This window comes from Orbicella franksi, chromosome 3, assembly GCF_964199315.1.
Source record: "Orbicella franksi chromosome 3, jaOrbFran1.1, whole genome shotgun sequence".
Classification (NCBI taxonomy): Eukaryota; Metazoa; Cnidaria; class Anthozoa; order Scleractinia; family Merulinidae; genus Orbicella; species Orbicella franksi.
Genome location: NC_138147.1, coordinates 34,620,282 through 34,638,207, shown reverse-complemented (window position 1 = coordinate 34,638,207; position 17,926 = coordinate 34,620,282). Strand labels below are relative to the sequence as shown.

Genomic DNA, 17,926 nt, shown 5'->3' with positions numbered 1-17,926 from the left:
AACCTCGCTTTAGTGGCGAGGTCGTAAGATCAGTGAGTGGTTTTACATTAATAACAAAGTTTTATTCAAAACTGTAACAAGATGCTTTACATGTACAGCAACTGTGAACATTCGATACCATTTGAAATATACCTTCTTTTACAATATTATAAACTGGAGTTAATAATTTTGAAAATTGTTCTTTTCTTCTATTATCTTTTCAAAATAAACGGGATATATATTTCTTAATTTTGTATTTAACTTTCAATACTTTCAATAATTTAACTATAATTATTTTAAGTTAACGTCACAATTGGATGAACTGTACAAAAAGTGAGTTGGATCAAGAAATAACGTAAGAAAATCTGAGAAAGTAGAGAATAGGAAAAACTTCTGACTTCCAAAACTACCTACATAATATATTACTCTTCAATTAATTTTCATCTATGGTGTTGTTTTGGATTGATCATTCGTGACGTAATCGATCCAAAGAAAAAATAGAATGTCATGTGTTAGTCTCCAAAGTCACTTGAGAAAGTTTTAACGATCATAACTTACAAACACAAATCTAGAAACTACTATTGAACCATGCATCGCCTTAAAACTGTTAGTTTCTGTTTACAACCATCAAAATCAGAGGTTTCTTTCAACTTCCCAACTCGCCTCAGCGGAAAATGTAACATCAGCTAAGGCCTCTGTTCACAAAAAGTGAAGACATGTGCACGTGAAGGATAACATCGCTGGCCTCTTAGTTCCCGTCAATTTTCCAAGATAACGTATCTCCAACAAAAGGCAATGTTTGTGCATGCAACTATCGGTCCATCTACTACGCGTCTAGGCTACTACGTTCTTGTGTTGCGTCTGTCTCGGAGAGTGACTTTGAAGAGTAGGCAAGATTTGTCTGGCCCAGATGACTCCTCAAGTCAATGGGACCCACTAAAGTCCATTCCTGGTTAAGCGCAATCCATTTTGCTACGTAGCGCAAGGTTTTACGCAGCCAGTGGTAGAAGAAGGCCAGTCCTAGAAGAGCCCCCGCTGAGCCAAGTACGTAGAAAATAATACAAGGATTCGACACACATCTCTGACTGCCGTCTTTGGCTATGGAGGCTACGTTCAGCGTCATAGCCACAACAAAGGTGAATAGCCACAGAATAGGAAAAGGTTTGTCCTCTGGAAGACGCCACTGGAAGAGAACAAATATAAGTGTGTTAGAGTAAGTATCACATGACCTTCTGTACAATCTCGTATTCAGAGCCTGCGCATTTGCCGCTGGCCAAAAGGATCGACGCTATGGAAACGAGGCTGCTGTCTGTCAAAGAGAGGTCAGGTGTTGGTAGAATCTAAATAAACCTTGCCTTGTTTAAAATTCACTTTGGTTCACTTTGCGGCTTGTTATATGTATTGTTATGATTGTCATTAAGTGCTAGTTTTAGTTTTAAGAATTCGGCGGTACATTAACACAAGGTTGATAAATTGACAAAGGCGATTACCAGTCTTGGCAATAAAGAGGTCAATTCATCGCATGTGTCAAAATTCTCAAACAAACACGGATTGCAGTAAATGGATTGAACGCAGGAATGTCAATAGCCCTTTTCGTCTGACCTTCCTTGGGAGAACAGTCTTTCTCGAAACCGCGCTAAATTTGCATAAGCAAGGATACGACACGGTTAACCAGCAAAGACAACTGGTGTACTAGTCTTTTGTTCTTCCGATTAAAACAAAGACTTGAAAAACAGCTATTATAAACTTAAAAACCTATTTAGACTATCGAACAAAAGACCACCTGTCGCTTACAAATGAAGGATAATTTACTGCGGCAATGTTGCTAGGAAGTTTGAGCGCGCAATTTTGCGGTCTACCGCGTTCACTGTTCACCGTCTTACCGAGAATTATAACTGCGGGAAGCTTACAGGATGAAGCTTTCATTTTCAGACGTTGTTCCCCCCTAGGAAACACCCCAGGAAATTCAAAGCGAAAAGCAGCCGATTATTCTATTAACGCAACGTAGCACGCTGGATGCTGCGGTTCAGTCGACTAGAACCCAATTATTCAGTATTATTATGCTTTACGATAAAATGTTGCTGACTGTGCAATTTGTTACTACAACTAATGAAATTGAATGTTTCAACTTGACTAGAGTGACACGAAACGAAGACATAAAATATTGGGTTTTACATGTAGTTATGTCGGATTCGCTTCTTTTACTAATTGTAGCTTGTATTTTCATTGCACTGAGTGATTAACTCATAATGCTCAGCCAAATGGCTGATTGGGGGCTAAAATCTATCTTTGAAATGTAAAACAACAAGCATTACAGTACATAAACTCACCTTACTAAAAGGTTTCCTCTTTCGTTTGACTGCTAAAGGATACAGACACAGTTCACATTTGCTCATCACTGCCCGCTGTAACCAGTTCATTAAACAAGAGTGATGAACGAACTTGACAGAGCCAGTACACAAACATGGACTTATCAAGACCTCCATTTCCTCGCTGCAATGACAAATGCGACAAACATCGCTTTCAACGTCCGTACTTTCTCCTTCAGAGAAGTATAAAATCTTGGTTGTGTCTGAAGGCGATTTATCGAAACTGTTCTCGGCATTAGTCCTCTCCAACTCAAACACATTGTCCATCTCGATACACACGTTTCCTGGTTGGTCGGCCATGTTTAAAACAGAGGTCCTTAGCTGATCGCGGTCGACGTCTACGAAAACGGTTACTGGAATTTCCACCGTAAGATTTTCACAGTCGCTGTCACTTTCTATTCTCTGAGGTATTACTATAGCACAATCCCCTTTCGGTCGCTCTTGAGAATCAGCGGATGTTTCATTTAACACCTCTCGATCCAAGAAAGTTGCAATAACTTCTTCCGTTTCGCTTCCATCCACTTTTATCTTGTCATGCTCAGTATGTTCTTGGGTAATTGCTTGTTCTGTTATTCTTCCACTTTGATTCACACGATGCTTGGCATTTATTTCTTCGACAATGTCATTCTGTGTAAGGTTAGAGTTTTCAACTTCATCTTCTATTGTAACAACTATTCCTGAATCTTCTCCGTCACCATTACGACACGTTGTCTCGGACATTTATGCTTCCTTCGCCGGTAACAGCTTCTCTGCTACCCTGTTAAGAGTAGAGAACAGAGAAAATAATTTTTCGTTGATAGTGTGATGGAAAACAAGACGTTTAAGGAAAAAGTCCCCTTTGGGTACTGAGTGCGAACCTTAATTTTAGCCGTTCGGTTGAATAAAAGTATTAAACTTGAATTTAAATGAAATGTGCTGAACACCAAGCAGATAGCAACGAGCCCAATCAGGTTATAACAAAGTCAACAATAAATATAATATAATAACTGATTTTTCTATCACGCACCAAAATATGAACATTCTAGAGCTTGCAGAGGGTTGGCTATTGCATTCTAACACACTGAACCCTATTATTTCACGAAGATCATTCGGAAAAAGTTCGTCGCAATAGAGTGATATTGCACCACAATTTCACAACTGTTTTGGAATATGGAAAAGATCAATATTTCTATATTTCGTTTGAAAAACAGGAAATTCGCCAGGCCTCATATATATCTCACGCCATCGCGTTAATTTGCACTAGCATAATAAATGTGTCAAAACAAGTCGAGTTTACATGTTAATTTGAATATTACACAGACAGGCGTTATTTTTACTGTACTACCATCGCGTTGTACTTAATTAAGAAATGCCTACATACCTGCTACTTAATTTCCTAACTAAAATAGCAAGGCACTCTCTTCTCTACAACTTCCCGAGAAAATAAACCGGTATTTCAAACACCAGTGCAAGATACGATAACACCAACGAACTTACATCAAATCGCGTCATAGCCACGCAACTGAACATGAAACATCAAGAATCATTTCAAATACATAGTGTAGCGTAAGAGACGGTTATTGAACTCACACAAAAGCGGAAAATATCGCAACACGAAGCAAATATCTATCGCGCCAACTTCAAGCTTCGGTGGCTCCTCTTGTTTGGACTGACGTCATTTGAGTGACGTTTCGTGAAAGCGAAGTTTGTCAAGCATTTGTTTTGTAATCACAGTTCTTATTTATAACGGTTCACTCGCTCAGATTCACACGCTTACTGTGGAAAGATAGCACTGAGGTTTGCCTTTATCGAAGAAGCGTTGTTCACAAAGGACTGCAAAAGGAGACTGCAGTTTACAATGACTCAGTGTTCCATAAGTTTTTACTTTTAAGTAACAACGAATTCTTGATCGATTAGATATACAGAACGATATGATAATATTCTTTAACTCGAGTAACTGGTTCTTAGCTTTTAACTTAACAGTATATTACAACGCTTGGCGCTGCACTAGAGAAAACTCTGACAGTCACCTTCATTCTTTTGAAGACACAATACACCGACAGTGAAATACAGCCACCTGCAATCATTTGCATTGTGGTGGCAGTTCACTTCAGCCATTTGGCGGGAAAAAGCCCGCGGTAACGTTCTCAGAATAAACGGAGCGAAATCTCTAACACACAGAATAGGAACCGAACAACAAAAGAATAAAAGCTATCCCAACTCAAGTTGAGTTGGATTCAAATGCTGCTTAACAAGGCGACGAATTAATGAATACATGTACCTAACATAACAAAAAGCGGACAGTTTCTGTTGGCACGGCTTAACCAGCCGAGACTAAAGAGCAAATGTGGCCCAGCACTTCTCACAACTACACTAACATAAACGCTTACACAACAGTATCATCAATCAAAACGTATAAAGAAAAACTTACTTTTCTCCGTTTGGTAATCACCGTTCTACTTTGCTCTCGCGGGCAAACAACCGAAAATCGCTTCTAACAAACGGCAACTAAATCACTAATTGAATCTTCCTCGGTGACAAATATCAGTGGCTTGTATAGTGGACGGCAGAGTTTTCTTAAAAGATGACGCGCTTTCCCACGAGCAATACGGCAGTGCACTTTTGATGACTGACAAATGGAATGTTGGCCGCTTTAGGCAAGGTACACTTCCTTTTCAGTTAATCTTAATTGGCAACTTAAAAATTGGATAGAAACCGTACATTAAGTCGTTATATCGGCAACGCTTAACGCGGGAAAACCCGTGGGAAAACCGCAAAAGCACGATGTTGGTAGCTTTGCCACCATGCGTACAGTGCTGTGATCCCAGGTGTCGCTAGCAGTAGCCTTTGAATCCCACTCGTGAATGAAATCTTTTATGTTCAGTGTCAATAGGACTACGGAACACAAGACCACTTTGGCCAAGAATGAGGCCACCGGTAGAAAATAGGACTGACGCGACTTGGAGAACAGGTCTTTCAAGTTGAATGTGCCATTTCGCCGCCGAGGGATTAGTCCATGACAAAAAATTCTATGAACCACCATAAAATTGAGCACGTTTTTAACGCCAAGTCGTCTAGAACTAAAGGATAAATTAAATTAGGAATTCTCTGAGGATGGAGCGTCTCGGGAATTCGTATTCAGTGACGTGCTGCTAGAGAAAAACCGCAACACCTTTCTCATCAATGCGTATAATTCAAGTTCCTTTTTATTTCGTTTCCCTTTATAGTGCAGTACTGATACATTGGTCTCTCTCTCATAGGCTGAAATGAAAGGTTCTAAAAAAAAAACGGATTATCTATCTCGAATGAGAAATATACTTGTTTTTCGTCACAAGAATCACTTGTCCTGATATAATTTACCGGTTGTGAAAAAAATTTTGGTTGTGAGCCAATATTCGGATATTATAAGCCTCCCCATTGAATTAAAATTATACATCACTCCACTCCCGTGCTAAGATATGATTGGTAGAAAAACTATCAACATGAAAAAAGCATCAGATTGGAACAGCTCAATTAATTAACTGAAATTGCACAAAGATACAGGCTTTCTTTCTCAGTTGAATAATACAGACATTCCTAATTAAGATTTATTGATTTTTGTGTCAGTTTATTGGCAATAAAAACTTGACTGACGATTCAATATTTCCAACCATTTTTAGACACATACGAATAGATAAGAATTAAGGAAAACACTCTACTTAAAATATTTCACCTGTTAAAAATTTGGCGGGGAAGGAGTCATCATCTTGAAAATGTCCCTAAGAAACAGTCTGAAGGCTAAACTCGAAACGCTCAGTTACTTTAAAGCTGATTCTCTTACTACAATGTGTTCGTAAACAGTTGCAACGTTGATGTCATGTCGAGTGTTGGTTATAAGCCATATACTCTATAAAGGTCAGAAAGCCTCTAGCTAAGAAATGGAATGCCGAATCGGTTATCATAAGATTTGGTATTATTAACGAATGAACTCGCTATAAGATGAATTTAAACCAATTTTTTTTAAATTGCTGGGTGCGGGAACCAAGAAAATGGGTGGGTTGATCGTTTAAGTTCGTTATTTCAGTTAATTGTTATTCGTTGGAAGTTTAGGAAATGCAAAAAGGACAAAGGGATTGTTAATTTGCTTCACCGTTTTGCTTTCACGCATTTTTACCTGTAGGCCCTGAGAAACTACTTTCCAATTAACCAGCTAGCAAGTAATTCTGGCAGTTTGATGCGAACGGTTTGAAAGAATGCAATAATTTTGATCAGAGCTGCTTAGTGACATTTATGAAAACTATTTAAGATCGGCGAGAGTTGAGAAGTTGCAACGTAATGCAACAAGATAACAATTTTCTGTCTACACAGAACTAGAAGATTAACGGCTATCAAATAAACACCCATGCGTAGAATTGTTTTGTACGTATACAGAACTGTGAACATTTGCCGGTTTGCACCTTTCCGGCGCCAACCGGCGTAAATACTGCGGCTTGTAAGTGGTCGGAACACAACAACCACAAGAATAAACGAAAACTGATCAACACATCGGATTTTGCTTCAAAACTGAATTTTACCGACCGTAAACTAACAAGATAGCAACATATTTCGTTCGATGTTTCTCAGCCGGTAATGTCAGACCATGTGCAGTCATGACTGAGAATATTATGATCCAAGGAAGGAAACGCGATTGACTTACTGAGTCAATCGACTGTGCTCGCTTCAGACGATCAACCAGTTCATTTGCTCTTCATTCCATGTGTTGAAAAGTTAACTTATCTGTAAGTTGCTTTTAAATAATGCCGGATTGAGCTAATAGTACACCATCGACGTATAAATATCTGAATTTTACCTGTTACTTCTTGAACTATTCCTCGGGTCTTGTCGCTGGATGCTTAAGGTTAAAAAACAGGCTTTTAAGTTAAAGCCAGTGAAAACTGTTTACATTACCTAGTTGGTGAAGTCCATTGTACATTTATATTTCGCCGAAAAACGTTTATGTTGTACTACATAAATATTATCTTAAAGAATTTGAGAAAACAAGCATTGGGCCAATCTTTTAGAACGTTCTACCGGTCCATATATAGCGACAAATTTGCATTTGTTAAGAAAATTTTCCCGCCCAGTTTGACTCAAAGGTCAGCTTGGTATTACGTTCTCAACTGCGTTTTGTACCATTAGCAACCGACCGACAGGAACGAAACTGCTATACACTCTCACTACTGCCCTTAAACTAAGAATAAAACCATTCAGTGCACCAATAAAGATAACAACATTGTTTTCACTGTCTTTTGTAAATGCCGTCTATACATATTTGTTTAATCTAAATGAAGCCAAAACCTACGTTGTCATTATAATGCTTACCTACAACTGAAACTGAAAAGTCGCAGTCTGTACTTTATGTAAGGCCAAATGAAAGTTCGCAAAAAGCTTTTCTAACTAATACATGTATGCAAAACTGCTGTTCCCTATCACCGCTACTCAAAGTCTTTAAATAGTTCTTATATATTCTGCAAATATCAAGTCCTTGGTCAGATATATTAAGGATCAAAAATAAATTTTCAGGAAATTTATCTGACAGCCTCGAACGCATAAGTGCATTTCCCGTCATGTTGGCTTCACGAAACATAGACACTGAAAAAAATCGCATCATACTTTTTGCCGTAAATGGCATCACGCTGACATCCTTGGCTAAGCTCACTTCAAAATAATCCTTATCTCGAAAACTCAACTCCAACCGAGTGTCTCAGTGGCCAATATCTTGTAAAATATTTCGTCTGGGAACATATTTCTAAAGTTGTACAACAAAGCGGTAACTCACAAGAAATTGAGTATGTTTCCATTGGTCCGCCTGCCTATATTGCAGACCAACCTTTGGGAGAGATCATCTTTTCAATCAAGTGAAGTGCCCATCAAATAAAACTGTTTTTAAAATACACAGTCGCTTTAAAATGGAGTAACCATATGGAGACATCTTCTATGAGCCACATATAAACGAGGGGTTCATCTTGAAAAACAATACTTGTAGTTTCAGTTCCTACTCAGCCATCTTTAACGACGTTGTTTCCTTTTGGTTATCAGCAACTCTTTGGTCTTCAGACGCAACTCAGCTGCTTCATAAACATAAACTCTGTTTCTTTCTATGCTTCTCCCTTCGTAAAGTAAGAGCTGACAGAATGCAACATTTCCGCGATAACTTCTTATACAAGCTGTGATTTTATCTGCCTGCTGCGGAAAGAACATAACGGCATTCCCAGGTACAGAATTTTAAGCATTTTTTTATTGTAAAATCATTTGACGTTAATTCAAATCCGATAATGAAGAGCTATCAATTAACCTTGACACTTCAGACTTGAAGTCTGCGGTCACTTGCATTCTTGCACGTTGGTTGGTGAGTACAACTTGTACCTTACAACAAATTGTTTCGAGTTGTCTCAGTAACGAAAAGAATAACAAAGTTTGCTAAAAAGCACTCGATATGCTTCCAAGGACTGTGGAAACGTTCTTGGAGGGATTGACTGATTTTGTTCAATGGCGAGGACATCTTGAGATCCAGTTTCTGTGATGACGTCGCTTTGCTATGCTACAATTTCCGTTGAGCCTTTAAATTTGGAATTTAAAGCGGTTGTTATCCAGAAAGGAGTATACATATGGTACACGCGATCCAACTTTAAACGTCCTTTCTTGAGCAGCTCGATTTCACGGTGAAATTGATGTTGATTGCTGTTAGTGCCTTCTTCACTGTAAAATCAGCCGTCGTCTCTTGTAAACAATCTTGTTTTTTGGTTTGCTGGTCAAAGTCTTCAACCAACTGCGAGTTAAAATCCGGAAGCGAACTTTTATAGGATATCCTAAGCATTTTATAAGGAATTTTACATGAACACCACGCTGATAATCGCTTGCTTCCTAGACTTTGACCCTCTAAAGTTAACGCAACAATTCAACCCAACAAACCTCTCGTTGCCTTAAAAACAAGTGGGCCATGGGTCAATGTCTATTTCATGCTTGTAACAACAACTGTGATATCAATCTGGACCGGGATTCGAATTTGCCAGCTTGAATTTCAACGTGATCATAAATATCACATGCAAACCAGCTTCACTTTGAAACAATGAATTATCTGCGTTTCGACAGGCACTCCTCCCCTTGAATGGAAGTGACTACTGATGATACAAGTCCACACAACAGAGCCAAGTAAAAACCTGACTCCTGCGGAATCTGTTAAGTTTCAGGCCTGAACGTGAAATCTCCGCTGAAATGTCCCATTTGACCTAATGAGATGCTCGCTATATTCACTGACAGATCTCCGAGGTTAAATTAAGTTCGTGTTTTTAAATAAAGATTTTCACAAAAGCATCAGTTTACGTTAAGGTTTCGGCCATAAACTGGGTCGGAAACTAACTCCGATTTGAAAGACTAACTATATGAGCTAAAGAAAACACAAGAGAACCAGAGCGAGTCATTGAATACAAACTGACTGTTAAAGAACTGTTAGCTTTCCCATGTCTGGAATACTAAGAACATAACCCATAGCAGCTCCTGTTTTATCGGGCACCATACAGGCAGGCTGAAAAAACTTAATGATAGGAAAGCATCCACTCTGTAGGTCCTTGAAGAATTCTCCACCCAACAGAACAAAATCATCTCCAATAATTCACACTGCACTTCGAACTGAAGACGAAATTTTTTAACAAAAGATCCAACGTAAAAAATAAATATTTCACTCACGCCTTTTTAAGTCCTAAAAATACTCCCAGATACTGACAGCTCCCCTTTCTGACTTCGATTTTCACGTTACGAATATAGTTTTTTTTTTTTCATGATCAAGAAAGAAAATCTCACTTCCTTTCTACACAATCAGGAAGTGATGAATTATAAACCGTTAACTGCCTACGTTCTACATTTCAGTATACATTTCGTCTCCAAAGCAAAATTTCCACGCAAAAATATTAAAAGGAAACCTTACCTCGACGCTGCACTGAAATTTCCATGACGTTCATATGCTACTGGCATCGCATATCACGAGTTCGAGCGATTCAAAGTACAGAGTACAAAGTCGAATATAATCAAAAACATGTTTATATCTGACGAAGGATGCTATTTTGCTTGAAATGACGAACCAAAATAAAAATACAAAATTTATAAAACAAGTTACAATTTGACGAGCAAACCGGGGCCACGCGCGATAATACAAAAATAGAAACACTAAAATAGAATGGTGCTAGCATGCTTAAACCTTTCAGAGGTATAAATATTCTATCTTCCAATAAAACTACATCTCCACGGCACAGGAACCATTAACAAACAGCAGTATGTTTCAGGAACTATTTTAGAAACTGTCTCGAGAATATTTGCTAGAGAAAGAAATGTCTCTTACTTCATAATGTCGCATGGCTGTTACAAATGATGCAGACTGTAGCTGCACGGTTATTTCGTTATCTAGTTCTGAATAGACGCTCAAACTATCCAATTCGAAGAACGAATTTAGCTTGTATTACAACCGTGCAAATTGAAAACGTATGTGGACGAAAATAAACAAGCAATACATTCGGTTTGAATAAAGTCGGTTCGTTCAACGTATAATATTGGAAGCTACAATAACATACAACTGTATACAGTTTATATCATTTTCCATTTGAAGCTTAAATTAAGAAACTATTTGAACTAATAACTATATCCATTTTCAGCTTAAGTAATTAGCCAGCTAAACAAACCAGCAAAGACGTTTAAATATTATTTTCAAAGAAGCAGATCTTCGCATTTTAGCTTATCCGGTGTGTGGTCCAAACACAAACCTTTCAGAATTTCTTTCGAGATAACAATTTCGTGGCGTGCAATTGAAATAAAACCATTTCACCCCTACTAAATAGATAAAGTTCCTACCACAAACTTAAGAAATCTCCAAACGAAAACATTTACCTAGTGTAGTGAGAAGACGGGCTCGTTTGTAAAACAGCAAAAGGCTCCGGCACTCAATTTGACTTGACAGCTGAAACAATTCATTGTCTTCCATAAACGAAATTCTCACATCTGTCGAAAATCCCTCTCGCTTCCGAAGAATAACACCAAAGATCCGTTCAAAAACAAGATTATTTTCTTACCTGGATACTGAAGCGATTTAAAAGTTTCCGCCGAAGTATTTTTTCCCACGGTGTTGTCGACGCTAAAGTTAAACGCGTTTGGAATGAATTGATACAGATCCCGCGTGGTTCATCCGATAAGAGAACTGCGACTTGAACTCGCCTCAACTTGCCCTTGAAACAATTGACAGATTTGTGACAGTTCGTCAGCAAACGTGCTTCAGCCAAATGCATTGTTCTTCGATTTCAATCATTGTTTTGCGCAAGAGCACTAGCGCGTCAAAATTCATTTTTCGCCGTCACGCAGCAAAACGAAATTAAAACTTTGTGCAATTGCGAATTACAAATGCGGTATTTCAGTAGATTTATCATATATTAAAATACCATTAAAAGCACGCTTTAGAATGTTTGGAATACTGTCTGCGTATGCAAATTTTCTAACACGCTGGATGGACAGCTGCTAAAGCGACCCGCTCAAACAAAAGTACATCTGCTTCTTGCGACAGCTATTGTTTGGTCGCTTCTTTGCGTTGCAATCCCGAAGCTATTGGAATGGAAAACACAATGCTTTTTCCCGGCACTTTTTACTGGAACTACTAACTGCAATCAAGTAATAAGTTGACGAAGATCGCTTTAAACGACGCTGCTGATCGAAGTATCTTTTAAGCCAATTTTTTTTGTTTTCTATTTCCATGATCCACACGCCGAAGTGAAAACATTTTGTTGAGTGAAAAGGTGCGGGTCATGACCCGTGTCCAAACATGCGCAAAATACAATAACACCACGTGGACTCAGCCAATCACAGAGTAGCGCGAAAAGTAAGCCACTTAACTGGCGCTTGTGAGATGATGTCCATTGTTTCTATAAGTTTTATGCGAATTGAACCTTTTAAAATCACGGAAACGTTTAAGACCACGCGGCGGTAGGGCTTATTTCAGCAGCAAGAATTTTCGTTAGTTTTGCTAGTTGGAAATCGGTAATATCATCTTCCCTGGATTTGTCCTTGCCTCAGTCACTTTACACTAGCTAGTCCCGGGCTATCGGCATCTTTTCAATCTCGGTTGTTTCAATCCCCGGCTTCTTCGACTTCACTTGGCCGAAAATCAACGCCGTTTTTTTCTCGATCTCGACTGTAGGGTTGAAAGATGAAAACCTCGTCACCATAACATCAGACGACCATGTGACAACACAGCTAGAAAACTAAAATTTTGCCTTTACTGGAACAAACTTCGTCCGAGAGTGTTCTCGTCTGGTCCGCCGAGGTAAACGAACTCTCAGAAGAAAAAAATTCCACTAATTTGTTATTATCATATTTAACGCTGACTCGATTATTGCGGTTTTCGAACTCGTTTTCTTTTCTCCTCAGAGTTCGAAATAGAGAGGTTCAACTCAGCTGATTTATCGAAAACGTTTTACGTTGTTGCCGCTTCAGATTGCCATCATGTACCTTGCATGTCAAACCTTACCCCCAATTGTCCTAACGAGTTCATTTGACAGGCCTGCATCAGTCTAGGGCCTCACGCGTTCAAAATTTACCTTCTCAATCAAATTTGAGTCATGAGTCCGAAACACACGCTTTCGATCGTTTTGATCCCCGAGAAGTCCCTTTAGTAGGAGAAAGACCATACTTTGCCGAAGTGCCTCAGGTTTGGCGTTGGGGTCCTGCCTATTGACTTGTGTAATACAGACCAGAAAATGAAGGAACCATCACTTTCTCTAGCTTTTTGCCAAATAAATTTTTAGGTAAACTAGTTTTTGGCGATGCTTCCGTTGGTTGGGAATCGTTGCAGCGATCGATAGTTCAAAAACAGCGAGAGAGGGCACGCTATAAATTGAGATTCCCGAGTGAGTGCACGTCTAGGGTGGGGTGAAATCGTGCTATCAGGCATCTAAGATACGGCGTTTGTAGAATGAAATCTTAGCCGAGATAATATTTCTGCTAATGTGATTTTCTGATTTAAAGGATGGATCATTGAAGTTTAAATTTGAAGGCTTTTACTGACTATGATCTAGTCTCAACACGCTCGATCTGTCTCAAATATTCTCGTAGCAGGTTGCATCAATTATGCACTAATGCTTTCGCTCTGCAGTTATTTTGAAAATGGATACTGCTGACTAGAATAACTCTGGAATAAGCTTCCAAGAGAAGAAGACATAGTGGACCAACTGATAAAATACTGAACAATTTAAGGCAAATTCCATGGATTTTAATCATTTAAGAAGATGCAGTGTAGAGCTCCGCCTTGACCTTATCGACAAACATCCACAAAGAATGAAAATCTATCTACTAATCAGTCGGGCTGGGTCAGTTAGTGTCAATGTAAAAATGCCTTTAAGCTTTCAATTCAAAGTAAATGAAAAAATAGCTAAAACTCAATCAATGTTCTTTACAGCCCAATCGAGTTATGCACGATTCTTTAAAATATTGAAACGAAACACTCGAACAAGTGTCAACAGGTAGCAGAGAACTGCACAAGTGCAGTAAGCAGGCATGCATTCAATATGATAACATTTCTTTGGAGTATTTGACACGGATTGAAATAGAAATACAGTATACCGTGATCTTTCTAAATGATGAATAACATCTGCGTGACAGACACCTACCTCTCAATGCCTGATATTACAACCTACTGTAGCCTTTTTGGGCTGGTCATGCAATCTTTACTACCTCATGTCTGCGCAGGAGGCTATCGCTAATTTTTGCCGAGAGTGTAATGTGAGCATGCAATCGTGATGTGTCAAATGCGTTCCTCCGAGCTTGCAAGAGAATTAATTGCCCGGAAATGGGAAAATCTTAGTAAAATCAACTGAGCCCCTTGACTTGCATTTAACAAAATCCCCCAAATCCACAGATTATTCACACAGGGTTTCACCGGATACAACTATCTATCTTGGAATCTCATGCAAAATTATTTATTTTTGGCTTGCCATGAACGAAAGCAAGTGCAAGTCCTTCCCTGGTGCTATAATTGAACTGGTATTCCCCTTGTTAGCTCGGGGAAGGGGAAGGAAAGAATTTAAAAGACACCAACAGCGAGATACTTGGTGATTCGTGCTTAGAGTAAACTCCTTCTATCTCAAACGAAAGAGAGTAATTCTGTGAACTCATTGTCTAAAGAAAAATTTCCCCGCTGTTCTGTTCTTAACTTATTCTTGACGTTACAAACAGTTTCGAGTGAACATTCAAGACTGTCATTGATCGCTTTTGGCAGACTGCTTTTTGTTTAGCAGAGTGAAACTGAATATAGACGTATGATGACGACTGTCTCAAGTGTGTATTGTGTATAACTATTTTCTGAGAGTTAAAGGAATATTGGTTAACTGTTTTTGTTTTGTTTTGTTTTTTAACACTGAGTGACAGTAAAAATCTACAGCTATCAATCCTGATCTTAGTGAAACAGGTTCGAGTCTCTCTCATAACTGAAGGGCGATTACGTATCTGAAAGCAGCCGGAGGCCAAGCGACAATATGCTCACGTAAGCAAGGCACGTAGTTCCGGAATCTATGAAAACCTATCTATATTTCTACATTTATTAGCGAAAAGTGACTGCAATAATTAAATCGGCTGGTTTGACCTAGGTCTTGTTTTGAAGTTGCCCTGATTACGGAATGAAACTTTGCAAAAAGCGAAGACGTTATTCAGTTCAATACTGAAGTTCAAAACCATCTTAACGATTCCTTTTATCCTGCCATCAGTCATCACCATAATAACAAAACGAAAAAAATTAAGCAAATTAAAAATTTCCCCAGCAGGTCGCGCCCTCGGCGATCGCTTTGTCTACTCCACGCATTATGCATGCTACACCCCTGAAAGACCAATTGTAGATAGCTATGGACTTCGATATATAACGAACTCAGTTTGTCGTTCGAGGTTGTTACGATCTAATGTAAAGATATTCAGTAAAACATCACTACAGGCAAAACCGAGCCATGATAGCAAATTCCATGGCCCCCTCCAAAGTTATGCCTACTAATGAAATTTATTTCCGTTTTCAAAATAGTTTAATATACTAGCCGGACAGAATTTAGATGAAGAGCTTCGCCGTCAAAGTAAAGTATTCAGCGAAAATTAAGACAATGATTAGTTTTAGCTGGCGAAGACTGACAAACGTTAGGTGACGTGTCAGCGATTTCTACTTCTCAAGCTGCCTCCAATAGCTTCCGCTCCAAATTAAATTAAAATTACTTCTCTTTTATTAAAGACATTGTAATTCCGTACGCGCGTTTCGTTGTGAGTCGTAAAACGTAAAAACGCACAGGAGAAAGATTGAACTATGTAGACAGACAGGATTTGAACGCACGGCTTATGTTGGTTACGTTCGACGACATTACAAAAGCTTAGATGTTGAAGGCCGTAATTTAAGAAATGCTAGCACACAAGTTTGAGTTCATTTCACAGGCACCACTCTTTCACGAACTGTTGCTGTATGCTTTGATTATTTTATAGCCAAATATATTTTACCTTACACCTAGTCATAAATTACTTAGAGTCTACTTACACACAACTGGAATGACGAAGAACTTTCTGTCCGTTTTAGCTTCTTCTTTCCGCTGTTGTTTTCACTTTCTGTCTGTCCCAGGCCAGCAGTGTAACGCGGCCTACTCCTTTATAACCAAATTTGCGTCTGCCTCATTTCCACAATCTAATCGGTTACTAAGTTGCAGCCGAAACAAGTATCAAGTTATTGTTCATCTTTTTAGAAAGGTTGGGTGCGAATTCTTCAAATAAATGACCCTCTCCTCAGGAGCTTTTGATATCCTCTTAAACAGTCACTGAATCCGGGTATTTCCCGGGTTTGATGTTATCAGCTGGTTTTCGTGATTTTATCACGTTTTATTTTTATAACTCTTCGTACAGCTGCCCGGATCGATTGAAAGGTGATAAAGTTTTATTTTTGTTTTTTCACCTTCCATGTATCTGTCAATAACATCTTTTAACATGAATTGTGTCTTCTGCAGGGCTGGCGGGTTTACGATACTCATAATCAACTAGCTTCAATTCCAGGAATCATTTTATTTATACAAAATCATCGATTTATCTTCCGTACTATACGTTTTGAAACTACAAAGAGGGATTTTAGGCTAACATCAGTTTGATTTCTCTCATGACATTGTCGGGCAGACGTCGACAAGTGACAGGTGAAGCAAGATCGAAAATCATAAATTCCATGAACTATGGCGGTCATGTTGTATAGCCAAATTCCCAGAAGTAACCACTAAAAAACTTTACGGCATCAGAAAGGAGAAGTAACGTTCTGATCTTAATTAGCGTGCACTGAAGAAAATATTCGTGTATTTCAACGGTGCACACAGTTTTCTTGTTCAGTTGCTTTCAGTGCTTACTTAAATGCAAAAAATAAATGGGTTTGTTGAAAGATGTATAGTTTCAAAGACACCGGATTCATTTAGTAGAATTAAACGGATTACACTTAAATCGTGTCAATTTTCATTGACCTAGTTGATATGCAGCAAGTAGATTACTGAAAGCTCCAATTCTAAAAGTAAAATAAATATATCCATAGTTTTATATAACGTATAGACTTAATCGGACAGGACTGTTTTCCTAGCTTCTGCTCCACCGCTTGCCTTTACAGTGTAGCGTTTCCGTACTGCAGCGAGCGAATGAAAAGGCGCGGTGGACTTGACGGGGGGAGGGGTGGGGGGTAGGGGACAAGTTGCTAAAAATGGACGGCTGCCTTCCTTGAAGAAAGAGAGGAAGATATCGGCTATTCGAAATTTTTTTAGGTCATCAAGCAGCAATTTTTCTCAGCTGTGTAACAGCGAAGGGAATTACTTTCCTTTCCTGAACAATCCACGAGGAGAACTCAAGGTCACTCATCGCAGCATGCTATCTGTTCTAGAATGGGACAAACACCAGGGTGACACTGGATGGGTCACGGAATAAATGACAGTTGTCAGTTACGAGTTCACGCCATTTCTATCTGTTATCAGTTATTACACTGATGTTAGCTATCATGGCGCCATAAACTGATTTGTAAGTTAGGAAAGGTATTCGAAAAATTTTAATATGTAATCTCTAGCCCGCTAGCTACAAAACGCTGTCATCCTATCAAGTCTATCAAGTTTGTCTATCTCACAAAATCTAAACAGAGATGGAGGTAGTCATCACGAACCACAGTCAGATCGGAAGAAAATGTTCAAGACTCTTTCTTATAACATGTCATTTAACAAAGCCGGTGGTTCATTTCAGCCCCGTCAGGTAAATGACTTGATGATGGCGAATAGCCCATATTAGGATCTATTGGTGTTCTCGGTACTGCACTGGAACTAGCCTGCAACTGAGGCTATTGAGTGGTGCCCATCTTTTTTTAATGGTATTCCCCTGTATTCCGGAGCCCCCCGTTCCAAGCTAGTGTAGTTTCGATCCAATACCGAGAATACGATAATGGCCTATTCATTTTTTTTCCCGCTCCATCCAACTTCAAGAGAAAAGGCCTGGAAGCGTGGTAGTCCAATTTTGCCCAAAAACAGCGTAGAGACATGTTTATTGATTGCTTATTAATATTCCATGAATTGGCCCTT

The 17,926-nt window shown here is 38.9% G+C and overlaps 1 protein-coding gene across 10 annotated transcripts; it reads right to left on the bottom strand.

The window, feature by feature from the left end:
* Positions 1–40: 40 nt before the first annotated feature.
* Positions 41–16,265, bottom strand: LOC145482258 (uncharacterized). 10 transcript variants are annotated; one of them, XM_081460911.1, is made up of 4 exons: positions 11,405–15,873; positions 3,355–11,292; positions 2,310–3,105; positions 41–1,162 (listed from the first exon to the last, which is right to left on the bottom strand). In XM_081460911.1, the coding sequence occupies exons 3-4, from the start codon at positions 3,066–3,068 to the stop codon at positions 806–808; spliced, it is 1,116 nt and encodes a 371-aa protein (XP_081317037.1). In that variant the 5' UTR covers positions 3,069–3,105; positions 3,355–11,292; positions 11,405–15,873; the 3' UTR covers positions 41–805. The 10 variants fall into 10 exon arrangements, with proteins under 10 accessions (XP_081317037.1, XP_081317042.1, XP_081317035.1 ...); XM_081460916.1 differs by lacking the exons at positions 3,355–11,292; positions 11,405–15,873 and adding an exon at positions 15,883–16,265; XM_081460909.1 differs by having other exon boundaries at positions 3,355–15,873.
* Between the last annotated feature and the right edge of the window lie 1,661 nt (positions 16,266–17,926).